The sequence below is a fragment of the Episyrphus balteatus genome, chromosome 3 (assembly GCF_945859705.1).
Source record: "Episyrphus balteatus chromosome 3, idEpiBalt1.1, whole genome shotgun sequence".
Classification (NCBI taxonomy): domain Eukaryota; kingdom Metazoa; phylum Arthropoda; class Insecta; order Diptera; family Syrphidae; genus Episyrphus; species Episyrphus balteatus.
The window spans coordinates 120843499-120871274 of NC_079136.1; the positions used below are offsets into that span (position 1 = coordinate 120843499).

Sequence of the window (27776 nt, forward strand, 5' to 3'; positions counted from 1 at the left end):
TGGTATTTTTTTTTAATTTTTATTTTATTTTACACTCATTTTTTGCTTTAATTTTCTTATTCTGATTGTTTTTTTTTTTTAGTTTTTATTCATATAAAATTTTTTTGTTTTTGAATTTTTATTTGTTCGTTTTGAATTTTTATTTTTTAGTTTGGAATTTTTAATGTTTTTTTTTTTTTTTTTAAATTTTTTTTTTACTTTTATTTTTTTTTTTACTTTTTTTTTTTTTTTTTAATTTTTTTTTTTTTTTTATTTTAATTTTTTTTTTTAATTTTAATTTTTTTAATTTTAATTTTTTTATTTTTACGGTGTCTTCATATTTTTTTTTTTTATATGAGTGTTGGCAACCATTTTTTTAACAATTTTAATAGCAAAAGAACAAACAAAACGATACCACAACTTCTCTTCATTCAACCAATGTCCTGCATATAACTTATACATACATATAACATTAAATATAAGAACAATACACAAAGAGAAAGTTTTCCCCATTCTTTTATTCGTTTTTTTTTTTTTTTAATTGTAGCATACAAACTAATAGCAAACTCAACTCAGTTTCAACACTTTAATTCAAAAAAAAAAAAAAAAAAAAAAACAAGGACCAAAAAAGAAAAAAAAAACTACCTATCCTTCTAAAACAATTCTAGAATTTCAGAGAATTTTGTTCTGGTGACTTGTATTTTTTTTTTTTCTTTACCTACAAAGCTTCCTGAATTTGTCCCTTTTTTTCTAGAAAGAGAGAGTAGAATTTTTTTTTTTGATGAAGTCTAAATGGACGTTAAGTTGACAATGAGAGAGTTTTGTTTCATTGAAACAAAAAGACAAAAACTTTCATTTTATGTCCATCTAAACTACGAATGACCATTTGAGAAGATACAATGATGGCAACGACGCGATGATGGCGTTGAAGGTGTTTATTTAGTTTTCAATTTTTGTTTTTTTTGTACTCGTTTTAATGCTTAGAGATACAGAAAGACTTGTTTCATTGAAAGTTTTAAGTGAAAAAGGTACATTTTTAATGGAAAATCAAAAAAATAGGACACAAGGCGAAAGAGATATTGTTTTCCAGAGAATTCATTTGACAACCTACACCATCAAATCCAATTAGAGAAATTCTTTTTTATTTATAAATAATCCCCTTTTTTTATTTAAAAAAAAAAAACCTTTTTTAAATAATCCCCTTTTTTTATAAATAATCCCCTTTTTTTATAAATGACCCCCCCTTTTTTTTACTTCGATGGATGTAAACTACCAATAAATGCATTTTTCAAAAAATGATTTTGTCATTTTTGTAAATTGCGTCCAATAAAAAGGATATGCACTTCCAAATGCTACAATAACGCCCCTAAAAAATGTAATCAGATGCACTTGTGGCTCAATCCATTAAATCCAAATCACTTAAATGATCCACCATCTTATCTTTTTTCCATCAACAATGAAGTTGCCAACAATACAAAAGGAACCAAACCAAATAGAAAAAAAAAAATTCCTAACTCAATTTCATGTGGCACAAAATTACCCCCAATCTCTTCGAAATTTATTCTCTCTCTAATCCCAATTTAACGGTATTTGTGTGTAATATAAATCGCATCTTCACATCTCTTCTTCATTCGCTTAATTTTTATATAGAAAAACGATGAGAATAAAAGAAGTAAAATGTGTGTGTCTGTTTTCATTGCCTTCTCTTTTGTCTGCGCCAGTTGAATACACTCACTTCAGCTTCACTAACTACTGGGACACTAAAAAAAAAAAAAAAAAAAAAAAAAACTGACGAAGAAGGTCATTAACCATTTTAGTGCCCTTAAGGAAGTTGGCTTTTGTTAAGTGATTCCACTTTACGACACAATCTGCTTACACTTACACTCTCTGACGACTACAAACAATTTAAAGCACTAAACACAAACTAAGAATAGCTAAGCGCAGCGGTTATTTTCTTTTGTTGAATTTAGTGGAAACATTTCAATTGAATTCAAATTTTTATTTTTGGATGCGAGAGAGAATTATTATATATTTTTTTTTCTGCTTTTTTTTTTTTTGATTCGTTCCCTTTGTGTGAATAAAAATCATCAAATTCAATTTCAAGGAATTTTTACGACTGAAAGATGCAAAAAAAAAAAAAAGATGAGAGAAAGAAAATGAAAAATGAAAGTCAAGTTAATTCAAATGATCATGACTCTGAAAATGATGTCGAATTAATAAAAAAAATAATAAACAAACAAAAAAAATATCAAGGTCAACACTTGTTTCCATTGCCATATGGATGGTATAGGAATTTTAGAGATGAAAAAGAGATGATAACAAAGAGAGCTAACAATAAAACAAAAGATACAAGAATGTGATTGGTTTACATATTGAAACTACAGGGTGTTTTTTTTTTTTAATATTATGTTGGCATCAAATACATAGTTAAAATTAAGTAAACGACTGGGTTGCACGCACTTCCTCTTATAGTCAAAGTTGCTTAGAATGTTAAAGCGTTTTACAGCGTTAATTTTGATAAATAATGTAAAAAGTTGTTTTTAAAATAAGAAAACACAATTTTAAATGGTTTTAATCTAAAAACAAAGCATGCCATTAGATTTCTTGTGTAGCCACAAATTTTTTTTTTTTTTTTAACTTTAGAAGTCGTTTTTTATTAATAACTTTTTGTGTATAAAAATTTAAAAAATAAATAAAAAAAATTAGTATGCTGATAATAAAATGCTTTTGTACAAAAATTAAATGCCTTTCTATAAAAAAATATTTTCTAAAATAAGACCTTTTTTTCCTATTTTTACATAACGACCTCAAGTTGGTTAAATTACCCAAGGACCGGGTTCACTACAAGTTCCGAACCACATGTCCAACCTTGGCGAAAAGCAACATGAAACTTATGAGGGCAGCTGTGCTTGATTTAATAACAAGAATAAACTTGAAGGACATTGTTTTATTTTGAAGTTATCGGCGGTTAGTCTACTTGCCCCTGGAGACGACTAACCCCGGTTACCACTATATGTTTTTTTTTAAATAATCAAAACTTTTAGAGAAAAAAAGCTTTCCCATTTTTCCCATTTTTTTAATGAACATTTTTAGAGAAAAAATCTTTCCCAATTTGGGCATATAGCAAGAACAGTTAATTTTTATGGGAATCACCCGATCCCCCCGGGGCTTAAAGCAAATCGTTTTAGTGCTTTGGGATGTAGCTCGAGATAGACACAGACAGGCAGACAGATTTGCGAGGCTCACTTAATGCAAAACAAATTTTCTTTTGCATTAAAAAATTTTTTTTTGGCAGAAAAAAAATTTTGCATTGAAATAAAATTTTATTGTGAGTAAAAATAATTTCCATTAAAAAAAAATTCAATTTGATTGTTTTTCAAACAAATTGTATTGCATCATGGCAAGTTTCAAAGCATTATTTTTGTTTTATTTTTTATTTGTAGGCTTCTTAAGTGTATTTTCCGCTTAATGACATTTAAAATGAAGCATACTTGAAAGAAAACTTAAAAGCGGAACAACTGCAATTGGATTACCCGTGCAAATGCTTCAAAACATTTTTTGGCAACATAATTATCCGAGGATCACTGTACTAATTAAAAATGTTTTATAAAAAGGCATTTAATTTTTGTACAAAAGCGTTGACTAACAGCATACGATTTTTTTATATTTTTTTTAAATTTTTATATACAAAAATTTTGTTTTTTTCAAAAAAAAAATCAAAAATTTTGTTGCTACACAAGAAATCTAATGGCATGCTTTATTTTTAGATTAAAACCATTTAAAATTGTGTTTTCTAATTATAAAAAACAACTTTTTTTACATTTCTTATAAAAATTAATGTTGTAAAAAGCTTTAACATTTTAGTTATACTAACATATTCATTAGCCTTTTTTCAAATGTTAAGTGATCTTAATGAAAATAGTTACACTTTCCTATGCACACTTAAACAAAAATAGATAGTTTTGATAGCAAAAAATAGTAATAAATCAGCCAATCACTTCCCAAAACATAAAAAAAAACACCCTGTAAATAAGAAAATTATAAAAAAATATTTTCAACGCAATTTTTTGTCATAGCTGCTTTTGTCTTTTTCAGTTACTCTTTCCATTAATTATATCTTTATAACTAGCTTAAATCCAAATGAAATGAAGATGAAGTTGTTTTGAAATTTTAAAGATTTTATCTAAAAAAAAAAAACAAAACAAACGCAAAAATTTGTTGTTTTTTTATCAAGATTAATTGTCTTTCTTGTTGAGCACTTTCCATTGAATGACATAGTTCAAGGTTCAAAGATTGCAAAAAAAAAGTAGATTTGCGGTTGTTGAACTACGTTCTAACTACGTTTTAACTACGCTCAACTACGTAAAAAAAGTAGCGAAAACGAAACTGCAAAGTGTAATCGTCTTAATGACATTGTGTTTGCACCTTGCATCTTTCAATTCAATTCAACCAGTTTCAAGTTCCATTCATTCAAATTACTTCATTCAATCATTCAACCACCACCAACTTCACTCAAAGCTGTCATTCTTTATTCATTCTTTTTCATTCGAGCACACAATCTGGTCCCCATTCGCTTTTCTTCTAAAACTATTAAAATCTTAAACTAACTTAAACTTAAAAGTATTTTGTTTGAACTAAATTATTAAAACTAAAACTTAAAATTATTATTAAAAACTTAAAAACTAAAATAAAACATTTATATTAAAAACTGTGCATCCAATTTCTTGCGTACTGTGGAAACTAAAATCCAACGAAAATCAAGGCAAGTGTCGCCGTTCAACATTTGGTCCAGTCGAACCGGATTCCACGTGCGGAAAGAAATCTGCACATTGCTCAGACATCCGAGCACATTTTTGATTTTTTTGGAATAAATCAATTGTTTTTATATTGGACGCACCATATCGCCACGATTTCCAAACTTTTTGGCAAAAAATCGTCACTGAATCGTGGTCAGCGTCATCGTGGTCGTCTTCATCATCATCGTTGTTGTGCATTGTGGCACATATTTGGAGTCCTGGTGCTCTTTCATCATCGTTGTTGTGCATTGTGGCACATTTTTGGAGTCCTGGTGCTCTTTCATCATCGTCGTTGTGCATTGTGGCACATTATTTAAATTTTGGTGCCTTTCTAATCATCGTTTTGAGTTGTGGCACATCCTTTTTTATCGTCGTGGGGCGTGGTGGCGCATCATTTTCAATAGTTGTGCATTGTGGCACTTCATATACATCGTTGTGGAGCGTGGTGGCTCATTATTTCATCATTTGTGCGTTGTGGCACATTATTTAATCGTCTTTTACGAAGTGGTACATCAAAACCACTACTTTTCATCGTAGTTGTGCATTGTGGCACACTTTTTGATCAACGGAGTTAACTGTGATTCAGTACCGTTACAGTCACCGTTATTTTTTATCGTGATTGTGCATTGTGGCACATTTTTTGGAACAACGAAGTGAACTGTAACTCATCACCGTTACAATCTCCGTTATTTTTCGTCGTGTTTGTGCATTGTGGCACATTTTATGCTCGTTGGAGTTAACTGTGACACATCTAAACCGTTACAGTTACCGATATCATCACGCCATCATCATCACCACCCCACTCATCGTGTTTAAAGTCACCACTCATCGTTTTCGAAGTCATCAATCATCACCTCTAAAGTCATTATCATCATTTGCGAAGTCGTCATCATTATCATCATCTACAAAGTCATCATCATCATCTTCAAGATCATCAGTATCCTGTATATCATCAAGCATCATAAAATTTAAATGTACAAGGTACTTTATACACTTATATACTTTAGTGCTTTTGTAGAAAACTATATTTTCGAATTATAAATTTTATATTTATTATTTTCACATTATATTTTGATTCGTTTTCACTTTTTTATACGTATTTGGTATCAATATCGTTCAACTCACTTATTGCAAATCGTATCTATCGATTTTTTAAAATCATTTTGTTTTTGGTGAGAATCTTTATAAACGCGGTTTAAAAATACACAGTTATTAGCGTCATAATGAGTTTGCTGGACGATTTAATTTTTGCATCCGATCAATTGGTTGAATTTTATGCGGCCTTTAAGGCAAAACCAGCCACAGCTCATTCGGTTTCGTTGCTCGAAGCATTTCAAAGCGAATTAAAAAGTTTATGGCAAGACGTTAAGTTTGCCTATGCGCGATGCATACGAGGCGACGAAGATCTTAAAGATTCACTAAGCGAAGTTAAAGCAAAATATCAAAGTTCCTCTTCAACGTTCTTTCAATGTTCAAGTGACATTGCGGATTTAGTAAAAGCACTTAATGCAAATCCTAAGGTTTCTATTGATCCAGTTGTACAAAGTACTCTTTCAAACAGTGAACATTCCCACATTTCAATTGGCGTGGAATGCTCTAAAGGAGCATTACGAGAATAAGCGAATTTTAGTTAACAATCAAATACAGATTCTTTTAAATCTAAAACCTATTTCTTTCGAATCCGCAAAGGATATTAAAAATTTGCAAAGTAGTATCAACGATGCTTTGATCGCACTACAGTCGTACGATATCCAAACCGATGCGTGGAATGCAATCATTACTTTTCTTTGTGCATCTCGTCTCCCAGATACGACACTTAGTCTATGGGAAACATCTTTAAGCAAACCAACCGAAATTCCTTCATGGGAAACTATGAATACGTTTTTAACAAATCGGTATCGCATACTTGAGAGTGTTTCTGAGATGAAACTAAACTCTCATAACAAAACACAAAGCACTAAACCCGTAACATCACAAGTTACTAAATCAAAACCACTAAGAAACTTTCATATGAAAGTCGTTCCTGCATGCCAAGTATGTAGTGAACAACATCCACTTCGCACCTGTCCAATTTTTTTGAAAATGTCTGTTGATGACAGGCATCAAACAGTGCGCAAACATAAATTTTGTTTTAACTGTCTAGCATAATCACAATCTTAATCAATGCAAAAGCACTAGCACCTGCCAACGATGTAAAGGCAGGCATCATACGTTACTTCATTTTGAAAAAAAGGTTCCATCCTATATTGGTAACTCACAAAAAAATTCGACTTCTTCATCTTCACTTCACGGTTCTTCTTCACTTCACAATTCTTCTTCACTTCACGGTTCTTCTTCACTTCATGGTTCATCTTCACTTCCTAATTCATCTTCACTTCCTAGTTCAGCTTTATATTCTGATTCACCTTCATCTTCGGGCATTCCGCCACCACAAAGTAATAATTCAACTATACAGTCCACTCAGATCACCAATCATAACGTCATGTTTACTAAGTCTTATCGCCAAGTTTTATTGGCAACAGCTTTAGTGAAGATTAAACATCAAGGTTCAGAATTTGATCTTAGAGCCCTTATTGACCAAGGCTCTGAAGTTTCATTCCTGTCAGAAAAATTCCAAAAGCTCATAGGTCTTCCCACTGAAAGTACTCAAGCCAATATATGTGGTATGGGTTCAACTGTTACTGCTTCCGCTTCAAAACTTTGCAATTTTACTCTTAAGTCTAACTTAAATAATTTTGAAATAGAGACTCGAGCATTAGTTTTGAAAAAACTCACTAGTAATCTTCCAGCAGTATCAATGGATCTTGATCAAACACACTGTAATTTTAACTTTCCGTTGGCAGATCCTTTCTTTTATCAGAGTTCAAGTATTGATATGCTCATCGGAGCAGATCTTTATCCAGATATAGTTTTGGAAGGGGTGAAGAAAAATGTTTTAAATTCTTTATTAGCACAAAACACAGTTTTTGGATGGGTCTTACTCGGTCCTTATGACGATATTCCCACCATTTCAAATTTTTCAACTTTTGTCTCGTATAGTGACGAGCCTCCACCAAGTCACTGTATTGAAAGATTTTGGAAAATCGAGGAATTACCTCAAATTTACTTACTTTCTCCATCCGACCAATATTGTGAAGATTTATATCGAAGTACAACTTTTCGAGATGCAACTGGAAGATATATTGTTAAATTACCCTTTAAGAATCCTACGGAGGAACCGCAGTTGGGCACTTCACGTTTCAATGCAATGAAACAATATCTTCGAAACGAAAAAAGTTTAATGTCTAAGCCCACTGTTAAAACAGAATACGATAGAGTCCTTTCTGAGTATATTGAATTAGGTCATATGTCATCCACGCCACCTTATGAATTGTGGAACGATGGTTGTGTTCAATCTTTTTATATGCCACACCATGCTGTTCTAAAGCCCCAAAGTACCACTACAAAACTGAGGGTCGTTTTTAACGCATCTTGCTCATCCTCCAATGGCAACAGCCTAAACGATCTTTTGTATCCAGGCCCCGTTCTTCAAAGTGACATTACGTTGCTCCTTCTTAACTGGCGTTTCTATAGATACGTTTTCAACGGTGATATTGAGAAAATGTACCGCCAAATTGGTATTCATCCTGACCATGCACAATATCAACGCATTTTATTCCGTCCCAATGGGGATCAAAAGGTCGTCGATTACAATTTAAACACTGTCACCTTCGGAGTAAATTGCGCTCCATATCTCGCAATACGCACTCTTCATCAATTATCATCCGATGTTGAAGCCAGTTTTCCTTTGGCTTCCAAAATTCTTAAAAAGGAGTTTTACGTGGACGATGTCCTTTCTGGCGCTCACGATATTTTATCAGCACGTAGAGGACAGACGGAACTTATAACGGCTCTGCGATCCGCTGGATTTAACTTAAGAAAGTGGGCAGCTAACGATTCTGAATTATTAAATCATATTCCCAGGGAAGATCTTTTAAACAAAGATTTCTTAACTATCGAAGATGACAGTTCAACAAAAACACTTGGTGTTCAATGGAACGCCTCCACTGACACTTTTTCCTTTTCAACCAACCCACAAAGTTTATCCGTGGTTTATACAACCAAACGCGATGTTTTATCAGCCATCTCAAGATTGTATGATCCTGCAGGTTGGCTTGCACCCGTTGTTGTAACTGCGAAGATAATTATGCAACAAATTTGGAAAGATGGAACTGAGTGGAAGCAAAATCTTAAGCCTCTTACCCATCAAAAATGGAAATCTTTTATATCCGATTTCTCGGAAATAGAAAAAATCACTATTCCTCGTTGGGTGGATTATTCCCCTTGGAAAAAAATGCAACTCCACGGTTTCTCGGATGCCTCCGAAAAAGCTTATGCGGCCACCGTTTATGTTCGGGTCCGTCATGATTCTTCGTTAGTTACTTCTCATTTATTATGGGCCAAATCTAAAGTTGCGCCTGTTAACACACTTTCACTTCCACGCCTTGAACTCCAAGGTGCATATCTTTTGTCACGTATGATTCGAATACTACTCAATCAATTTGATTTTTTAAACAATATCCCTATTCATTTGTGGACTGATTCCACAATTGTTCTTGCGTGGCTTAGCAAACCACCAAGTACTTGGAAAACGTTTGTTGCTAATCGAACTTCAGAAATTATAACTAACGTTCCTGATGTTCAATGGAGTCATGTTCCCTCTGCTGATAATCCCGCCGATTTGGCGAGTCGTGGTATCTCCCCTGGAGAACTTAAATCAAATCAATTATGGTGGACCGGACCTAATTGGTTACAAGAACCAAAATTAAACTGGCCCTCACTTAAGGAACATGATCCTCCAGATGAATCAATCCTTGAACTTAAATCAATTTCAAAACACGTTAATGTTGCACTGCAAAAAATCGAATTCGAAAACAAAATTTTAAACAGATTTTCTTCATGGCATAGAGCGCTCCGTGTAATGAGCTATGTATTTCGTTTTCGTGAAGCAGCTCGTAAAGTTCCAAATAGAACCGAATATCATACGATATCCCTTTCTCATGAAGAGATCAAGTCTACAAAAACAAAAATTATCCAATTAACTCAAAAACAGTATTTTGGAGGTGAATATTTTGCCCTCGTTCAAGGAACAAAAGTACACTCAAAAAGTAAAATTTTATCACTTAGCCCGTTTCTTGACTCCAACCAGGTAATACGTTCTCAAGGTAGACTTGCATGCTCAACTTTATCATACAATGAAAAATTTCCTATCATTGTTCCCTATAAATCTTATTTGTCACATCTTATTTTATCTTATATTCATCAATTGTCGTTACATGGTGAAATCCAATTGATGACTCGTTTGGTGCGTTCCGAGTATTGGATACCCAAACTATCAAACCTGATCAAAAACTTTATTCGAAAGTGTAAACCTTGTGTTTTATACAAAAAATCTGTCCAGGCTCAATTTATGGGTGCCTTACCGGCAGAAAGAACAGTTTTAAGCTTACCATTCACCAACACTGGCATTGACTTTGCTGGTCCCTTCACAATTCAAAATTTCTACGGAAGAAAATGTCGTCTAGAAAAGGGCTACGCATGTCTCTTTGTCTGCTTCGCCACAAAGGGTATTCACTTGGAAGCAGTCAGCGATTTATCCGCTGCTGCATTCTTGGCCGCTTTTACACGCTTTGTTTCTCGTCGTGGACTGCCGGCAACAGTGTTTTCCGATAACGGAACAAATTTTGTAGGGGCATCTAAGTTGCTCATTGCAGATCTGCAGAAAGCTGTTCAAAGTTATCCTGCTGACTCAGCACCCAATTTTTCAAAAATCACTTGGAAATTTATTCCTCCTGGCTCCCCACACATGGGTGGTTTGTGGGAGGCAGGGGTGAAAAGTTTCAAAACTCACTTCAAAAAAATAGCCGGCAACGCAAAATATACCTTCGAAGAATTTTCGACCCTACTTACTCGAATCGAGGCATGTCTCAACTCTAGACCTTTAACTCGAATGTCTGATAATCCTGAAGACCTACTTCCATTAACTCCAGGGCACTTTTTACGGGGTGGTCCTCTACTTAGTCCCCCTGAGCCTTGTGAATCTCAAAAGAACATTTCCTTTATGCGAAGATGGAACACTCTCAAAGTTATTCATCATAAATTTAGTTTGCGTTGGAAGGAAGAGTATTTAAAAGGGCTCATGAATCGCTATAAATGGAAATATCCTCAAAGGGATATCGCAGTGAATGATCTAGTCGTTTTGAGAAATGAGCAGCTTCCACCGAATGAGTGGCGGCTTGGTAGAGTCTTAAAGGTCTACCGTGGTCCCGATGATAGAGTACGCGTTGCTGATGTTAAAACCCAAAAAGGGGTTGTTACTCGTTCTGTCGTCAAACTGTGTATTTTGCCTTCGGACTGATTACAAACAAAAACAAAATTAAAACACTTAACTTTAAATTTTTTATTATTTTTATATACGTATAAAACACTGATTAATGAATTTTATCACTTAATGGAATTTTTTCCCAATGAACTGCACTAAAATATATCTTGTATAATCTATTTTCTTTTGCTAATTAAAATATAATATGTAAAAACTCAAAACATTATCTTCAAAAACAAAACAAAATTTGAATTGTTCAATTTAAACCTAAAATTTTTGTAATGTATAAGTTAATTTCAAATCAAAACTATGAATTAAAACATACAATACTATAAATTGAATTTATCTTTATTGAATGTACGAAGTTGGTGGTTGTTATGATCGAATTGTGAACTTTCTTCTCTTTACAATTGCAAATAATATTGCAAGGCGGGCGGTAATGTTGAACTACGTTCTAACTACGTTTTAACTACGCTCAACTACGTAAAAAAAAGTAGCGAAAACGAAACTGCAAAGTGTAATCGTCTTAATGACATTGTGTTTGCACCTTGCATCTTTCAATTCAATTCAACCAGTTTCAAGTTCCATTCATTCAAATTACTTCATTCAATCATTCAACCACCACCAACTTCACTCAAAGCTGTCATTCTTTATTCATTCTTTTTCATTCGAGCACACAATCTGGTCTCCATTCGCTTTTCTTCTAAAACTATTAAAATCTTAAACTAACTTAAACTTAAAAGTATTTTGTTTGAACTAAATTATTAAAACTAAAACTTAAAATTATTATTAAAAACTTAAAAACTAAAATAAAACATTTATATTAAAAACTGTGCATCCAATTTCTTGCGTACTGTGGAAACTAAAATCCAACGAAAATCAAGGCAAGTGTCGCCGTTCAACAGCGGTAGTAAATTTTATTGCAATTAAACTCAAATGAGGTTACCTTGATTTTACATATGAATATTTGAATTGACAAAAAAAAAATGAATGATTAAAGATAAAAGTATAACTTATAGGAATGTACAAAATTTCAACAATCATTCTACGTTATTTCACTTTCTGAGATGAAAAATAGGCAATACAAAAACATAGGTAGAAAAAAAAGACGCATTTCGATCAATTTGGTATTTAATATTTACATGTAAAAAAAGTCTTTTTCGACTTTAATGTAGTACAATTGATTAAATTTTTCAATAAATATTCCTAAATTCCAAAAACCCTAACTTAACAAATTTCCAAAACTAAAATCAAGGATATACCTTAGAAAAAAATCCACACACGTTACGCATCCAATTCAACTTAGAAACATTAAACCAAGAAAAAATCTCTCGCACTGCTTTATCATCAGATTTTTGAGTAAAAATCTGAATAATCAGAGATTCTCCCAAAAGCATTATTATCACAAATAATATTAAGAAAGGAAAGAAAAAAACTCGTGCCAGACATCCTGCCGTCGTCCTCGAGCTTAAAAAAGTCTTCGTCTTTCTATTTCTCTTTTATTTTTTCTTCGAATCAATTTTTGGAAAAAAAAAACAAAAAAAACCATAAGACCTGAATGTCAACAAATAAATTCATATATACCAACCACCCACAATATTATTTTCCCCCTTTTTCCACGCCTCATCTACTTTTTTTTGTATACAAAATTGCTGCCTGTGTGTCACTATTAAGAAGAAGAAAAACCCATTTAGAGCCATACCACCAACCATGGTTTGAAGAAGAAATTATGGCCTCAAACCATGCGCCGCCTGTGTCTGTGAGTTTTTCAAACTTTGAGTGGGTGAATGAAAATCAATAGCACCAGCTGAAAACTGTTTGAATCCCTTAACCGGAAGTGTGTGTATGTGTTTTTGGTGTGGTCTATATGCTTTCATCATTTTTACAAAAAAAAAAAAAACAAAAAAATGTACTTCCTTTTATAATTTTTCTTGAACGAGTCATTCCCGCCGCCGCCGCCGACACCCACGCAACCATACCCGCACTTATTCGAGATTGTCTTTATGGAGCCACACAGTAACCCTCGAAAAGTACAACAGCCGAACAGCAGCACCCTTTTAAAAAATATAAAAATCTTAACAATTCATCCCATACCTCCTTAAAGCCCCAGCTGCTCTATCCCTCTCTCTCTCTCTCTCTGTTCAATTTTCGAAAAGAAAGAACATCGAAAATTGAACGACAAGGCAGAAATTTACTCGGGCAGTAAAATTGAGTTATAATAACATTTTCGAGAGGAAAATCGAACATACATTGGAAAAAAGCCCTCTTTTCTATCACATAGTACCTCACTACCCCCACTCATTGCTATCTCATTAATGGAATAGGGTGGTGGTGGTTGGTAAGGAAATGTATTTTTCCACCCACTGAGACAGACAGTGGGAAATTATAGAGATGGCAAAAAAAAAAAAAAAAAAAGAACCTCTTACCCATTACCTTCAGTTAAAATTAAAACAGAAAATCGAAAATCTACCCATCAATGGAGGTCAGCTGCTTATTGCATTTGACAGATGCACATGCACACACATATCATGCATAAGAAGAACATTTATATTGCACACAAGAGTGTTTGTATAGTCAACCTCATATATGAGTGGATGGAATGGATGACGTAACTCATTTATGATGTCTGCGCGGGGGTGGTTTGTGTTAATAAATAATAATTATTTGTTTTCACATCATCATCATCGCCATCGTCACGACCGACGACGATGGGGGTGTCTCTGTGTTCATTTGATGTAGGAAATTGCACAGTGCAGGATTGATCAAATGAACAAGAATCTATGAAATTGAGGGATACATTATGTTAGTTGATCACTTTTCAGATATTTAAGTTTGATTGTTCTTGCGTACCCCTTGTAAAAGTTTAAAATGGCAGTTAACATATTTCGGAAAATTCTTCCGAATTATTTCGTATCAGGCAGAAAGAAAAATTTTTATCATTCTATCGCTGAAAAAAAAAATTGATTGTGTAAGGTACATTACTTCAATATTCTCTTGATAATTTCTAGTTTTCAGTCTGACTTCCTTGAAACTTAAGACACTAGTGAGGTTAATAGAGTCCCTCTAAGTCGAATTTCTCTCAAACTTGAACTTTTTCATCATTTTCAATGAAAATTTTTGAAGAAAAAAGAATATATTCATGCCTCTAATTCGAACCAATTTTCTTATACCGTGAAAGTTCGTCGTAGAGGGAGTCGACTGTAGTTAGTAAGATGGAAAAACCAATAGATTTCAGGGAATACAACCTTGCCACTCTTCTAGATGTGGAAGACTTTTTTTAGATATCAAAAACAACATCCTAACCGAAACAATTCGAGCATCGTTAATCATGTCACATAACAGAGACCCTGAAGAGCACAATCAAGTTCTGAGTTCTAGGCAGTTGCAATGCACTAATACATTATTGATTCAAACATCTGGGTTGCTACCAGGCCGAAGAGGAACAATTACACTCTATGAAAATACCTCAAATACTCAATTTTCTGTAAGGAATTAAGTTAGAGGAGAAGCTTTAACATGAGGAACTAACTCAGCTAGCTTAAAAGAGGAACACAATAGATCTTATAGGTCGCAGTCCATCTTATTACACAAATTTCAAATTTTACTGCATTTAACGTACCTAATTTATGCAATTTTACCGGCTACAAAACATACTCATTCATGCTGTTAGTGCCTCAAAAAGAGTTTTCATTTATAATTTCTTTCACAAAATCATTCAACACCCACTTAAATTAAAGACAAACAACATTAAAATTTTGTTTAAAACAAAAATGACCAAAGATTTGTATTGAGGTAAATAAGTTTGAATAAGAAAGCATCAAACAAAAAATATGCAAATTTTTTAAAACTTGACTCATTTTACATTAAAAAAAATAATGTTTTCAAATGACAATGTTTAGGTTCACATAGTAAACCAACTTTCGATTAATTATGTAAAGTCATTTATAACCAAATAAAAAGAAATAAATTAACATCAAAGTTATACGTCTGTTCGAGTTTTAATTAATTTGACTGTTTTTGCATATAATACCGTTACATGAATTGTTTTTCTTTTTTAATCAAAAACTTTAATACCCAACAATCAGTTTAGGAATAAAAAAAAGGAATTCACAAACATTCTTTAAACAAAAAAAAAAAAAAAAAATACCCTTTTAATGTTCAATTTGGTTCATATTTACAAATAGCCAGGATTGCTTTGACCATTAACCCTAAAAATCACTTTTAACCCTGTAAAATGAAGGACTTTTAATAAGTTTTTATGCCTTAATTAGAGTCATTACGAAAAAAAAAGGTTTAACTTAATCATTTTTCTCCCCATAACAAAAAAGATTTAAGAAAATAAATGCTTTCGATATTATAAAGTATAACCTTGCGTCCAATTGGTTTATATGATAAAATTAATTCCTGGAAATTCATGGTCAAAATGTGTGTAAGTTTGTTTGACTTATGTTTTTATGAAAATAACCTTTTCAAATCAGTGGATAGAGGCTATTATGTGTATAAGCTAAAATTATTCCTCAAACCCCGACCTTCAGCGCTCTCAAATTTTTTATCCGCTCTTCCACCCAAGCCAAGCCACTGCAACTCGGCTCTAATTTCTTATTTAATTTTCTATTTTTGAAAACGGCACCGATAGCTCTCCATGTAGGTAAAAATTGCGGCTTTTAGAGCACCTGCTTAGACGGCACAATTAGCGCTGGTAAGAGCTATTTTGATACCATAGCTTAAAGGGAAACAAAAACTGTGATAATTGGTCGTTTTGGGCGATCGTGTTGGTCTTAATCTACAATCTGGTCGGACGGATACCTACAGCAGCAAAAATGGTGCATGGTTGCCCTTAGCCAGTACAGCAATCGTCAGGTTCCATATTATATTCAATAACGCAGAATTTGAGATCAAGTTTGTCCAACTGAGAACCCGGTAAGTACGTGTTTTACTACATCAACTACATCAGTGACCTCAAAAATCAATAGTTCAGTCCGATTCTCCAATTAAACATCGGGGAATACTTGTTATGGTCTAAATAGTTCAAATGTTCAAAAAAGTGTTTCGAGAAGTTCACCAGTCCGCACCAATTAATGTTTAAAGTCGTTGATGTAGCTGATGTAAGTGATGTAGTAAGCTGTTGGTATCACTCACTATTGCAATGTCAAATCCTTTGCAGCTTTAACACTGCAAATTGACATCAGTGCAGAGATAAACCGAGGAATAACTCTTTTCTATTTCTGACAATAACAAATGTCAAGATAGTTGAGGCTGGATTTGAACCCAGAGCCTATGACGTGATAGTCCAACGCACTAACCATTGTTCCACGGGAATATCAAAACTCTCCTAAAGGCAGTATGCTGTAGGGATCCCAAAATATGAATAACTCTTCATAAAAGTCCTTAGAAGAAATTATATTAACAATCGATAAAGCCACTCCTTTTTTAAATTAAAATTAACAGCCATAATAGAAATAATTTCCAGGAATATTGGCACCGCTGTTAACGATTAACCTCATTTACAGAGATGAATTCCAATTTCGTTTGTATTTTTTTTTTTATTTTCGTTTCTAAAAGTTAATTTGTATGTTTGTTCTTTTTGTTTTGGTTTTACTTCTTCTTTTTGTCTTTTTGAGGTCATCTCTTAAAATCCAAAACAACCAACAAGCAACCTTAGAATCTTTTATCTCGAAAAATTTATCTCTCATGGTTTTTTTGTGATGTCTATCTTTCTCTCTTATTTTCTTTAGCTTTGTATTTTTGTTTTGCAAATTTTTTCATTTTTTTTTTTTTTTTTCAATGAACTTTTGCTTTTATTTTTATTGTTTTTATTGTTTTCATCAAAAGAAGAAGGAAATGATAAGTACTCTGCGAGTTATTAGCAAAACCTATAATAATAATAATCAAAGAAGAGAAGATTGCTTTTGTTGTTGTTGTTGTTTTCTTCAATCATTTATTTTACAAAAAAAAAAAAAAAAGAAGACAACAAACAGTTCTTATGTGATGGAATTCCTTTCCTGGTTTGCAATTTAAGATAAGAACCAAGGCAACTATAGGAGGGGTACCTAGATACTCTAGGTGAGTTCATAATTCATCATTGAACCGAACCATCTGAACCAACCAACCGCCCGACCATCCAACCAGATGGTCGAATTAATGATCATTTGTGTACCAAGATTACTACAATCACCATCACCCTGTGCTCCTCTCGAGTGGGACTTAGCTATAACATTCAGCGGCTGTGTGTCTCTCTGCAGAACTGTCGCAGTTCTGGCTTCACGGAGCCGATTAATGAGGATGTATTCAATTAGATTCTATGTCGCTTTGCTAGCAAGCAATCTCTGTCTATCTCCCTTTGGGTATCATTACGTTTGTTTTTTGTTTGTCTTCATCATCAACATCAGTGATATCGAATTTATCATTGGACACAATATGTAATAGACATGAACTGGACATTGGACCATCTTTGTTGTCTTTCACTTTTTCATTATCTCTTCATTGTTTTGCTTTGTTATTTTGTGTGATGTGGATAAAATTCTTCATTACAGAGACCTGTCGCTCGAAAAAAACATTCTGTTGATCCACTCAACTTACTCCTGTGAATCCTTTCTATATACATACATAAACCCCAAAAAACACATTTCGGGTAGAGAGCTTTTTGAAGTTGATTGAAATTGAATATAAACGTGTGCTTTACGCTGTCAGTTTCAGAGACACCCAATTCGACGAGTGTGTCTGTGTCTTCCTTGCCTTTAGCTAGCAGCATGTTGAATGTGTTCCAATTCCAATGAATTTGGCTTTGACATTAATTGGCCAATTAAAATGAAACCTTCTTATTCCCTTGAAACTTTGGCTCACAATTCTATCCTGGTTAAATGGAATTTTTATTTTTAGAAAAATCTATATGCGCATTTCAGTTGAGTTATTTTGAATTTATGAATATTCAGAGAGAACTGGGTATTATAGCAATTTGGTTGACACTAACATCCAACACCATCACACCCTCACCAGAACGCTTCTTCTTATGGAATTAATTGAATTTCTGCGAATTCAAACATCTAGTTGGGGGGGATTCTTTTCTCAAAGGCTTGAACCCATTTATGATTTTCATGAATCCTTTCAATTTATTTTTGGGAATTTCCTTTGTTTTTTTTTTTCTTGTTTTCGTTTTGTGTTTTTGGAAAACCTAAAAATTCCTTTTGTAATAGAAAGTTGTATGGAAATTAGATTCATTAAGAGATTGAGCACCCTTCCTTTTCAATTTTCTTTTTTTTGGGGTTAGTAAATTAAAGGATCACCTCCTTCTTCTGTGTTGGAAAGTCCTTTTCTTTGTTTTTGTCATTTTAAAGAATATATTTTTGTTTTTTATATTATCTTTGGTTGTTTAACCTCGAGCTTTTTTTTTTTGCTTGCTCGGAAACACACACGCTTCACATTGTGGTGATTATAAAATTATTATCCCCGTTCGAAACATTGTCACAAGCAGCACAGCACCAAGCACCACCTGCATATGGCATACACATTGCCATTTTTTTTTTTTTGCTTCCGAACGGATCTACCTTGTGTATATATGAGCAATGACGAAGGGGGTATTTGCAGTATCAAATGATTAATTATTCATTCTGTTCATGAAGAAAAGTTTTTAAGAAATAAAGAAAAAAAAAAAATAATAATAATAATAAAAGCAAACAAAGAACATATTTATTATTAATTTATTTAAATAAAAATTAAAAAAAAAATAATAAAGAATTCATCGTAAGTAGATCATCGGTCATTCGAATAAATTAAATATTAGTTTTATTTATTTTATTTTGCAAACACAAAGTTGAATGAATGAGAAGCTTGAGGCTTTTGTAGTATGGACAAGGTCGAGGTAAAGTAATGGAACACTAGTATGGACATTGGGAAATCAAGTTGATTATTATCTTGGTTTATTATAACATAAGATATAAACATTTTGCGAGCTGATACATAAGCTTATTGTGGTTCAACGAGTTTGGAAAGCAATTCTATTTTTTGTTGTTGTACATATAAGTAGTTATAAGGGTGCTGCAAGCATATAAAAGACACAAACGTATTTTTAACGTCATCGCTTGCGATCATTGATCGCATATCGGAAAACTCTATATCTATAGGGTGAGTTCATATATAGTCGTAAATAATTAATTTGCGGACACAATATACATTAGGATCGCATAAGTAAGATTACAAACTGTGTCCACCTTTTTTTATGAGCTTTTCACGAGTCGATTTTTTTTATGCGGCTTATCTTTTGGAAGTAAATCGCCTTGTGTGAATATAATTTGCCTTTTTTTTTTAATCGACTTGTTAGATTATGTTGAACTGCGAGACTATACATAGGGCATTTCCTTAGTGCGTTTGACTAACGAAATCGAGCAAATACTGCAACCTTGACAATTGAATGCTTCATCGAAGATTGGAAAAAGGAATGATCGTCGACTTAAAAAAAGTGAGCATATTTCTTGCGATTGCTAAAATAATAACAAAAAAATGTCCTCGAACGCATCAAAGAACACCTGGAAGTCACACTTGATGCCGAACATCTTAATGATCTTAATGACTTTTTTGAGCCTCAACAGCAAGCTCATTTGACTTGCTTTTGCAGATAAGTTCATTGCTATTATACGAAGGCAAGATGAAAAGTTCTCGATCTGACAAAGTAGCTCCGTTCCATTGGAGGAGGTAGTTTACTCATAAGTAGATGATCTATTACAATTACTACTAGAACTAATCATGCTCTCCTTCCCAAGTAGATACGAATTGTATTGATTTCGTTGAAAGTTGAAAATGGCTAGTAAACTACTAGTAGTACTTTGTAACGAAAAAAAAAATAAAACATACAATTCAGAGTACGTATTTGATAAGTGCTTCTAAAAAAACACAGTGTGTAAATGTTTCTCCAATAGATTGTTTATTGTTTCGTGGGATTGAACTTAAGTGATCTATGATTTTCCAAAATTTGGAATTCACAAACAACAATGTCAATCACATGAATGTACCTTATTGTATGACATTTGCAAACCTTGCAACGCGATTTATCAACATTTTCATTTTTGCACATTCATGTTTCTGGCATGAGGGAAAAGATATAATAATTTTCGGAATTTAATATTATTTGGTTTGTGACAAGAATTTTTTCAAAAATCAATTTTTCGTAAATATTTGTTAAAGCCTAGTACGCAGCTGAAACGAAACGAAAAGTATTGAAATCTCCAAAGTCAACAGCGGACATTTTAACGAAAAAATACCATCGTGGTATTATAGCAAAGTAAAAATAATAAAAGTACAAATCAAAAAGTTCGAGAAAAAAAAATAAGAAAATAAGCTTTAAAGTAAAAACAAAACAAATTTAATTTCATAACGAAATTTTGTATGGACACTTCGTTTCGCTTCAGCTGCTGCGGTACCGTGAATTAAGATAGATAGAAATAAGGAAGAATCGACTTTATTTCCATTTTATATTGGAAATAAAGTCGAATTTTAATTTTTTTCAATAGTCGACTTTATTTCCGTACGAATTAGTAATAAGGTAAAAAAAAAAATGAGTTATTATGTATGTCGAACATCAAAATGGTAATAAAGCAGAAATGTTGATATTCCAAGAAAAATGGCAATAAAATAGAAATTAAATGGTAACAATATAGAAAATCTGGGAAATAAAGTCGAAATAAAGTTCAATGCAAATAATGTATTAATAGTGTATCCACCAGCATTTCGCGACCCTAGAACAACAAGGTTCTAAGTACACCTAAGTGTGTTTTGGGAAAAACGCTTCTGAATATTGAAACTCCTTTATACGGTCACTGTGTAAGAAAAGTTTGATTTTTTTGTTTATAAATCGAAGAGTTTATCTTTATCTTTAGCTCATTTTAGCTTAAAAAAAAACTAATAAAAACACATTTTTAACAATCAAATTTGACTTTAAAAAACGATATAGGATATAGGCACCAAAATCTCAACATACCTTCCTTAGGATGTTGTGAAAAGCAAAGCCAAGAAGAATAATTTTGTATATTCAAATCGCCTGTAATAACAATTTAAGTGATGCGAGGTTGAAGGGAAACAAACTTTTGAATAGAGTCGGAGCAACAAATTCATTAGTAGCTGAATTTTTATCATAATGCTTTTCAATTTTCCTTAAATCGCAGGTTCTTTAAATTCAAGACAGCTTAAACCTTGAAAAAGTTACGACTTTGTAGCTCATCAACAACAATACTCTACAGTAATATTGATAAGACTTCTCTCTGAGGACAACCTCCTGTTGTGATGATTAAGACTTGGTTTTATCGATCTCACTTACTAAGGTACACAGAGCTGTTTCAGTATTTTACTCAACTTTGTATTAAACAAGATTGAAAAAATAAAACTTTGATGTCTTCTCAAAACATGATCAAATGTTAAAAATAATGCAATTTCGCATAAAAATAGAGCACGGCCGATTCAATGTCAAATTCAAAGGAGGCACTAAGAATAAGGAAATTACAATATTCTAATATAGGGTAAAGGCACTAGTATCCGGACAGTTAAGGTACTTTTGAACTTTGACGTCGAATAGTTTTATTGCTATTCAAGCTATAGCAAATATTTTGGTAGTTTCTTAAAGTTTGGCATTTTTGTAATAATGTTACATTCACATAATTTTAATAATTTAAAAATAAAAATTATAAAAAAAGTTCGATTTGCACTAGTGTCCGGACGCAAAATTTAGTTTCCGGACAAATTTATTTTAGTATCCGGACACGATAATTTTGTATGAAATTATGGTTTTTTTTTCGTTTTTATGAACAAAAACATCTTTTTTTTGAAACAAATATGAACATAACTCTAATACACAAAAAAATTTATAAAAAAATTATAAGTTGAAAAAAAAAAAAAAAAATTGGTAGGTACTTTAAAAGGTTAAAATTGTTTTTAATAAAAGTTATCACTAAGCTATTAACAACAAGGACACACTAACAGCTTATATTTGTTAAAAGAAAATAGAATTGAAGCACGGAACGAATATTTCCAGAACTCATAATTACTGAAGGTGACAACAAAATTTAGGGGTCCTCATTCCTCAATAACATCACATTGTCAACACCATATCAATATTTTTCATTATTGCTTCATTTAAAAGTACATAGTGAAAAATTCAGTTTGTAAGTGCTTGAACTACATTTTTTGCATCCTTATCATGAACTGTTATCTCCCAATCAGATTAGGGGGATTTAAAGACACTAACGTGAGTCAAGAGCATGATGTGGGTTGTGTTCGGTGGCAATGCGTACAAAATAACTAGATTTTGGAACAAAATTCACTTAACTTTAGTGTTAAATGTGACTTTTGTCCATCACAGGATGTTCCACTTTGTCATCAAGCATAACGGCTAACTTAACTTCTGGTATATTTAACTTTATTTCTGGTACATTTAACTGATTTTTAATATACTTAACTATATTATGATTAAATAAACCAGAAGTAAAGTTATCCCTGGAGTTATGTTTTCTCCGTGTATAATTTTGCTAGTCTTTGGGTAGAGACAAAAGCTGTTTTCATCGCCATTTAATATCATACTCGAGTCATAAATGGAAATATATTCCTGGCCAGTAATTTTCAAATAATTTTAGAGCTATTCAAACCATTTTATAATGCACTCTTTTTTAAAAACTGCTGTTCCTTGCCTACTAATGTTTTCAGCTTCTCTCAAAGTTAGAATTTAATTTATATAAATCCTTGTATCCTCTATGGTCTTTGATATGTTTTCTGACTTCATTCATTAAAAGATAGCAAGTTGAAAGATACAAAAACACTTTAAATTACATTAGAAACAAGGGTGTCCGGCAACTGAATCTAGTTTTTCAGTATCCGGACACACTTATTTTAACTTAGGTAACCCTGTCCGAACACTGAAACATTGAGAGAGAAATGCAATTCTCTTGCATTTAAACCCAAAATATGAACCAAACTACAATTTAAGAGCCTAAAAATGCGATTTTTCCATTTCCTCCATATTTTCAGTATCACACAGGACACAGGACACAGTGTCCGGGAACTAAAAAATGTCTTAAATTTTAGTTTTACTTTCCGGACACTAAAAAATATTATTAAAAAAAAACTTTTTGACTATTTTTTTGATTAATTATCAAAATGTATCATATTTACTCAAAACTAACAGTTTCATTTAGTTACAAAATTAATAAACAGGCCTCAATTTTCTTAGTTTTTGCAAATGCTTTCACTATTTTTTTCTTACAAAATATCATATTCACGAGCTCACACCTGGGCCCTATTTCATACAACTATTAGTGTTGTACTTGTAGACTTGTAGTTACAAGCACAAATAAAATATGGAGTTGTAGTTTTCTGTTTCATAAAAAATTTCATTCATTTGTAGTCTGGCGAATTCAAACTATTTTGCTTCTAAAAAACTACAAGTGTAACTAAGGGTAACAAAAATAAAAAAAATAATAAACAAATATTCGAACTTTTTGTAGCAGCAGCGAGAGACGAAATATTATGATGAATATTTGTGAAATATAATAAACATTATTGGCTTTATTAGCTAAAAGCTTGATTTTTAAAGATTGGTTTTTGGTAGATTATGGTCTTAACATTTAGTTTAAATATTAGGCTATAGAAAAGTCTATGTTTCTTGAGAAAAAAAGCTACAAACAAATGAAATCGAGCTTTAAAGATGAATCAGTGTTGTTGTGTTCGATTTTTGAATGGCAAAATGTTGTGAAATTCCTTTGAACTAAAACATTAATGCACTAAATATTACTTGGCAAAACAAATCATCTTTTGCAACTTTCGTCAAAAAAGCTTAAACTCAAATGAAGTAAATATTTATCTCTAAGTAAATTAATCTTTAAGGATAAATAACCAAATTTAATATTCATTACTTTTCCGCGTTATGGGGTGGAAATGCCTCGGGAACATTTTGCACTTTTTGTTTAAAAAATTTTTTACCATCTAAAAAAATATTTTAGTGGTCTTAGCGTTATATTAAGCATCAAAAGTTCCTAGATAGTCTTCAAACCCATGCGCTCCAAATCTAATGCAGTAGGTAACGAGAAATTTAAACTAATGAAACTATTGAATTGTGTGTATGAATGTTGAAATCCCTAGAGCAAGAGCATATGAAAATTCAATGCTATAACAATGCAATTTTTTTTAAGTAGGTACCATACAAATGCCCGGCACCAATACAAATCCTTCTTACTATATCAAAAAGTTAAATTCAAGTCGTTTCCTTTATATCCTTAAACCGCAATTACTTACAATCAAAAGCTTCTATTTTGAGTGCATATTACAGGAAGATGAGTGCATAATGATTTAAAAGGCAAGACTTTTTGTAACTAGGAATGGAAGATTGATTTTAGTGCCAACTAATTTTTGATATCATAAAAATTTAAAAGACTGCATTGGTATTGCACTTTAACTGCCAAACGACGTCCATTAACGCTCCTTAAAGGGACAAGAAAACTAGTATATTTTTTTCTGTCCATGACACTCAAAAATTGTTGTAAATTCTTGATTATAATGCTTGATAATTTAAGATCCATTTTAGTGATACAACGTTAATCATGAATTAAATTTAAAACCCAAAGGAACCAAAATTAGCCATCATATTTTGTTTTTATTAGTCTTTCTACTCTTGTAAAAAAATCGCTTGTAGCTACAAGTCTATCACTAATAAAAATTTTACAAATACTTTTATGAAACAGAAATATTCGCCGCACTTGTAAATTTCACTTGTAGCTACAAGTCTACTTACTTGTAATTATTAGTCTATTGAAATTCTTTATGAAACAGAAATTTGCTGATAATTGAAGTATATCTCTTAATTTATTCAGGTTATCTGCTTGAAACTTTGCATTTATATGTGAAATACATCAGAGAAAGTATATTTGCGCTTTTATTCGAATTTATTAGGATGATTTACCTATTAATAGCAAAAAAAAGTCACAAAGTGTCCGGATACTAACACTGTCCGGATACTGGTGCCTTTACCCTACTATCGCAAACTAAGAAGAACGGCATGTCTAAAAATTCCTACAATTGCCGCCGCCGCTTTCTAAGGTCAACTCGGAAAACGTATTCCTAATTAGTGTGAAGCAGTAACGTGATTTAAGTTATCATGCTCTCGAAATTAAGAATACAACAGACCCGAAAAAGAAAGTGCAGTTAAAGTTTCAAGCTTTCCTCAAATTTTAGATTTCTATTAAGTTTATTATATTTTTTTAAGATTAAACAAATTTTGACTAAAATCTGTTGATTTTTGCTCAGTTAACTCTATTGACAATAATTCAAATTCTTGTCATCCACCTCAAAATCAGACAACCGGCAGAACAGAAAAATCTCAGACAGACAACGACTACAACGTCTTCAGGACAAAGATACCCCAAAAACGCCATCTTCCTGCTCCTTTTCCTTTTAAAACAATCAACAACGAGAAAGACCATTTCTCGGCATCCCCAACAACAAAAGGGGGAGAGACGGTAAAAACATAAAAATCAGGATTTTCTAGTTTGCTTGCTTCTTCTTTTGCTGTGGATTCTTCTCCAATTCTCCCAACATAAATCTTCTCCTATCTTTTTTTTTTTTTTTTTCTTCTTCATTATTTTTTTTACGCCCATCATCTTTATCGTTCTTCGTCGTCGTCGTCGTCATTCACCAACAAAAATTCCATTCACACATATTTTTTTTTTTTTTTTTTTTTTTCATAGAAAAATAAGAACAAAATTCAAATTTTTGCGAATGTCAAACAAAAAATTATGAAAATAAATTAACGAAAAATAATTACCTTTTGTTTGTGTGTGTGTGTGTGTGTCAGAATGAAATGGAGCAAAGTTGCAAAATTCAGTTGAAGTTCCTGGAAGTTCTCCAATCAAGAAAAAAAGGAAGCAAAAAAGAGTTCTTTTTTTCACAAAAACCGGACAAGAAAATTATTTTCTTCTTTTTTAACTCGATTTGGATCCGTTTGACGTCTCTCCACCGCCGCCAACAACAAGAAAAAAAAAACAACAAATTATTAAAAAAAAAAAATGGAAATAGAAGAATATTTTTCTTTATCTTCTCTTGGCTTTACTTATGCAATTTTTTTTTTTTCTTTTCTTGAATCAACACACACGCATAGAAAAAAATTTTACACTCTTTCGCACTGAAATTTTTCTTATTTTCTTCTATTTTTTTTTTTTTTTATTTGCTTTTGTGATGGAATTCCAATTAAGATTAATGCACTCGCTGAAAAAACAAAAAAAAAATAAGAATCAAACAGAACTTTTTCTTTTATCAAACAACAAATTCGATAGAGAAGGAGAAAAAAAAAATAAAATACACACAAATTTCCTTGACTTTTTTGCAAAAAAACACACAATTTTTTTCTATATATTTTTTGGGTGGAGACTTTTTTTTTTTTTTTCCTGTTTCTCTTCACTCACTCTTGTATTTTTTCACACTTTTGATTGATTTATATATTTTTTCGTTAAGTTAAATTGAAGTTTTCTTGTATTGAATCTATTTTACACACATATTTGGAGGATTTTTAGTTTTTACAAATCGATCTCCGCCATTTGATTTGAATATATTTTCTTCTTTTCTTGATCTGTTTTTTTTTTTCTCTATTATTTTATAATTTTTTTGCGAAAACGAAGACAACTTCTTTTAGCCAAACGAACTGCACTCTAGTCCGACGTTGGTGAGAGTGTCAGCAGCAGAGTGGAGAGTTGATTGAAAATTGAAAGAAAAGAATGGCCGTTTCGGTAAAATTGGATTTTCTTTTTTAATGCGATGATGTACGTTATTTAAGGTTTGTTTCGGTTTTATTGTTTTTGTTGCTTTCTCTGTTGTACACATGAGAAAATGAATGAATTGGGTATTTAGAGTGAGTTGGCAAGATAGAGATGTTGGCAGATGGTGGATGCGATGAGAAGCGATGATATGTATATATAGATGACATGACAGATGGTGGATTGGGGTGTGTTTGGAAAATGACGATTGGAGAGTATGGAAAAGGTTTGTTTGTGGAGTTGTTTGAGGTTGTTGGATTTTAAGGGCATGACTACATTGCAATAGAAAGTGAACATTTTCAAAAAAGCTGAAAAACTTGAAAAACAAAATGATGATTACTTTTGGTCTTAAAAGCTGTGTTCCTTTGGGTTTAAGTATCTACTGCTAAGTACTTCTGGTTGTATTCAACTCCATTTCTTCTATAGAAAAAATGTCTGAATGGATTCAGAAGTACTAAAAAGCACTTTGCTGAGCCCAAAGGAACACAGCCAAAATCAATTTGTACTCACTTTTTCACAAATCATCTAGTGGAAATAAATTTTTTTGATTTTGTAATTTGTAAAATGCTACCAATGAAGTTAAATTTTATTTTGCGTTCACTATGGTCGACTTTTATTTGCTTTAAAAAAAAAAAAAACATTTCGAATAATAAGTGTGTTTTTTTTTGTTTATCTATATAGATTTTGTGCAAAAAAACGACATCGAGATATTTCAAATCAAAACAATTAACGTGTTAAAAACAACAAAAACTTTAACTGTATAGATTTTTGAAAAATCCAGATAGAAAAAATATAATGGAAATTTTTTTGACATCTCAAGTAACCATTTAGCTTTCATAAGGGTCAATGCAAGCTATTTTT

General features: G+C 32.0%; 2 protein-coding genes across 3 annotated transcripts in view; one reads left to right on the top strand and one right to left on the bottom strand.

The window, feature by feature from the left end:
* Positions 1–27041, bottom strand: part of LOC129915711 (loricrin) — a 169326-nt gene extending 142285 nt beyond the window's left edge. The window contains exons 1-2 of one of the 2 annotated variants that reach the window (XM_055995369.1): positions 26568–27036; positions 25931–26370 (exon numbers count right to left, since the gene is read on the bottom strand). The gene's annotated coding sequence lies outside the window, so the exon portion shown is untranslated. Of the gene's footprint in view, positions 1–25930 lie in introns of both variants that reach the window. The other variant, XM_055995370.1, reaches the window with a different exon arrangement.
* Positions 5999–11172, top strand: LOC129915212 (uncharacterized). The gene is made up of 3 exons (XM_055994691.1): positions 5999–6313; positions 6465–6809; positions 6919–11172. Exons 1-3 carry the CDS (start codon positions 5999–6001, stop codon positions 11170–11172), a joined length of 4914 nt encoding a protein of 1637 aa, XP_055850666.1.
* Positions 27042–27776: the final 735 nt, after the last annotated feature.

What these genes read in the sequence shown, in the direction of transcription:
- LOC129915212 (XM_055994691.1), top strand. Translation starts at nt 5,999, where the DNA reads ATGAGTTTGCTGGACGATTTAATTTTTGCATCCGATCAATTGGTTGAA. An exon ending in AGGTTTCTATTGATCCAGTT is followed by an intron (nt 6,314 to 6,464) that starts GTACAAAGTACT and finishes GAATCCGCAAAG; the next exon opens with GATATTAAAAATTTGCAAAG. An exon ending in AAGTCGTTCCTGCATGCCAA is followed by an intron (nt 6,810 to 6,918) that starts GTATGTAGTGAA and finishes TTAACTGTCTAG; the next exon opens with CATAATCACAATCTTAATCA.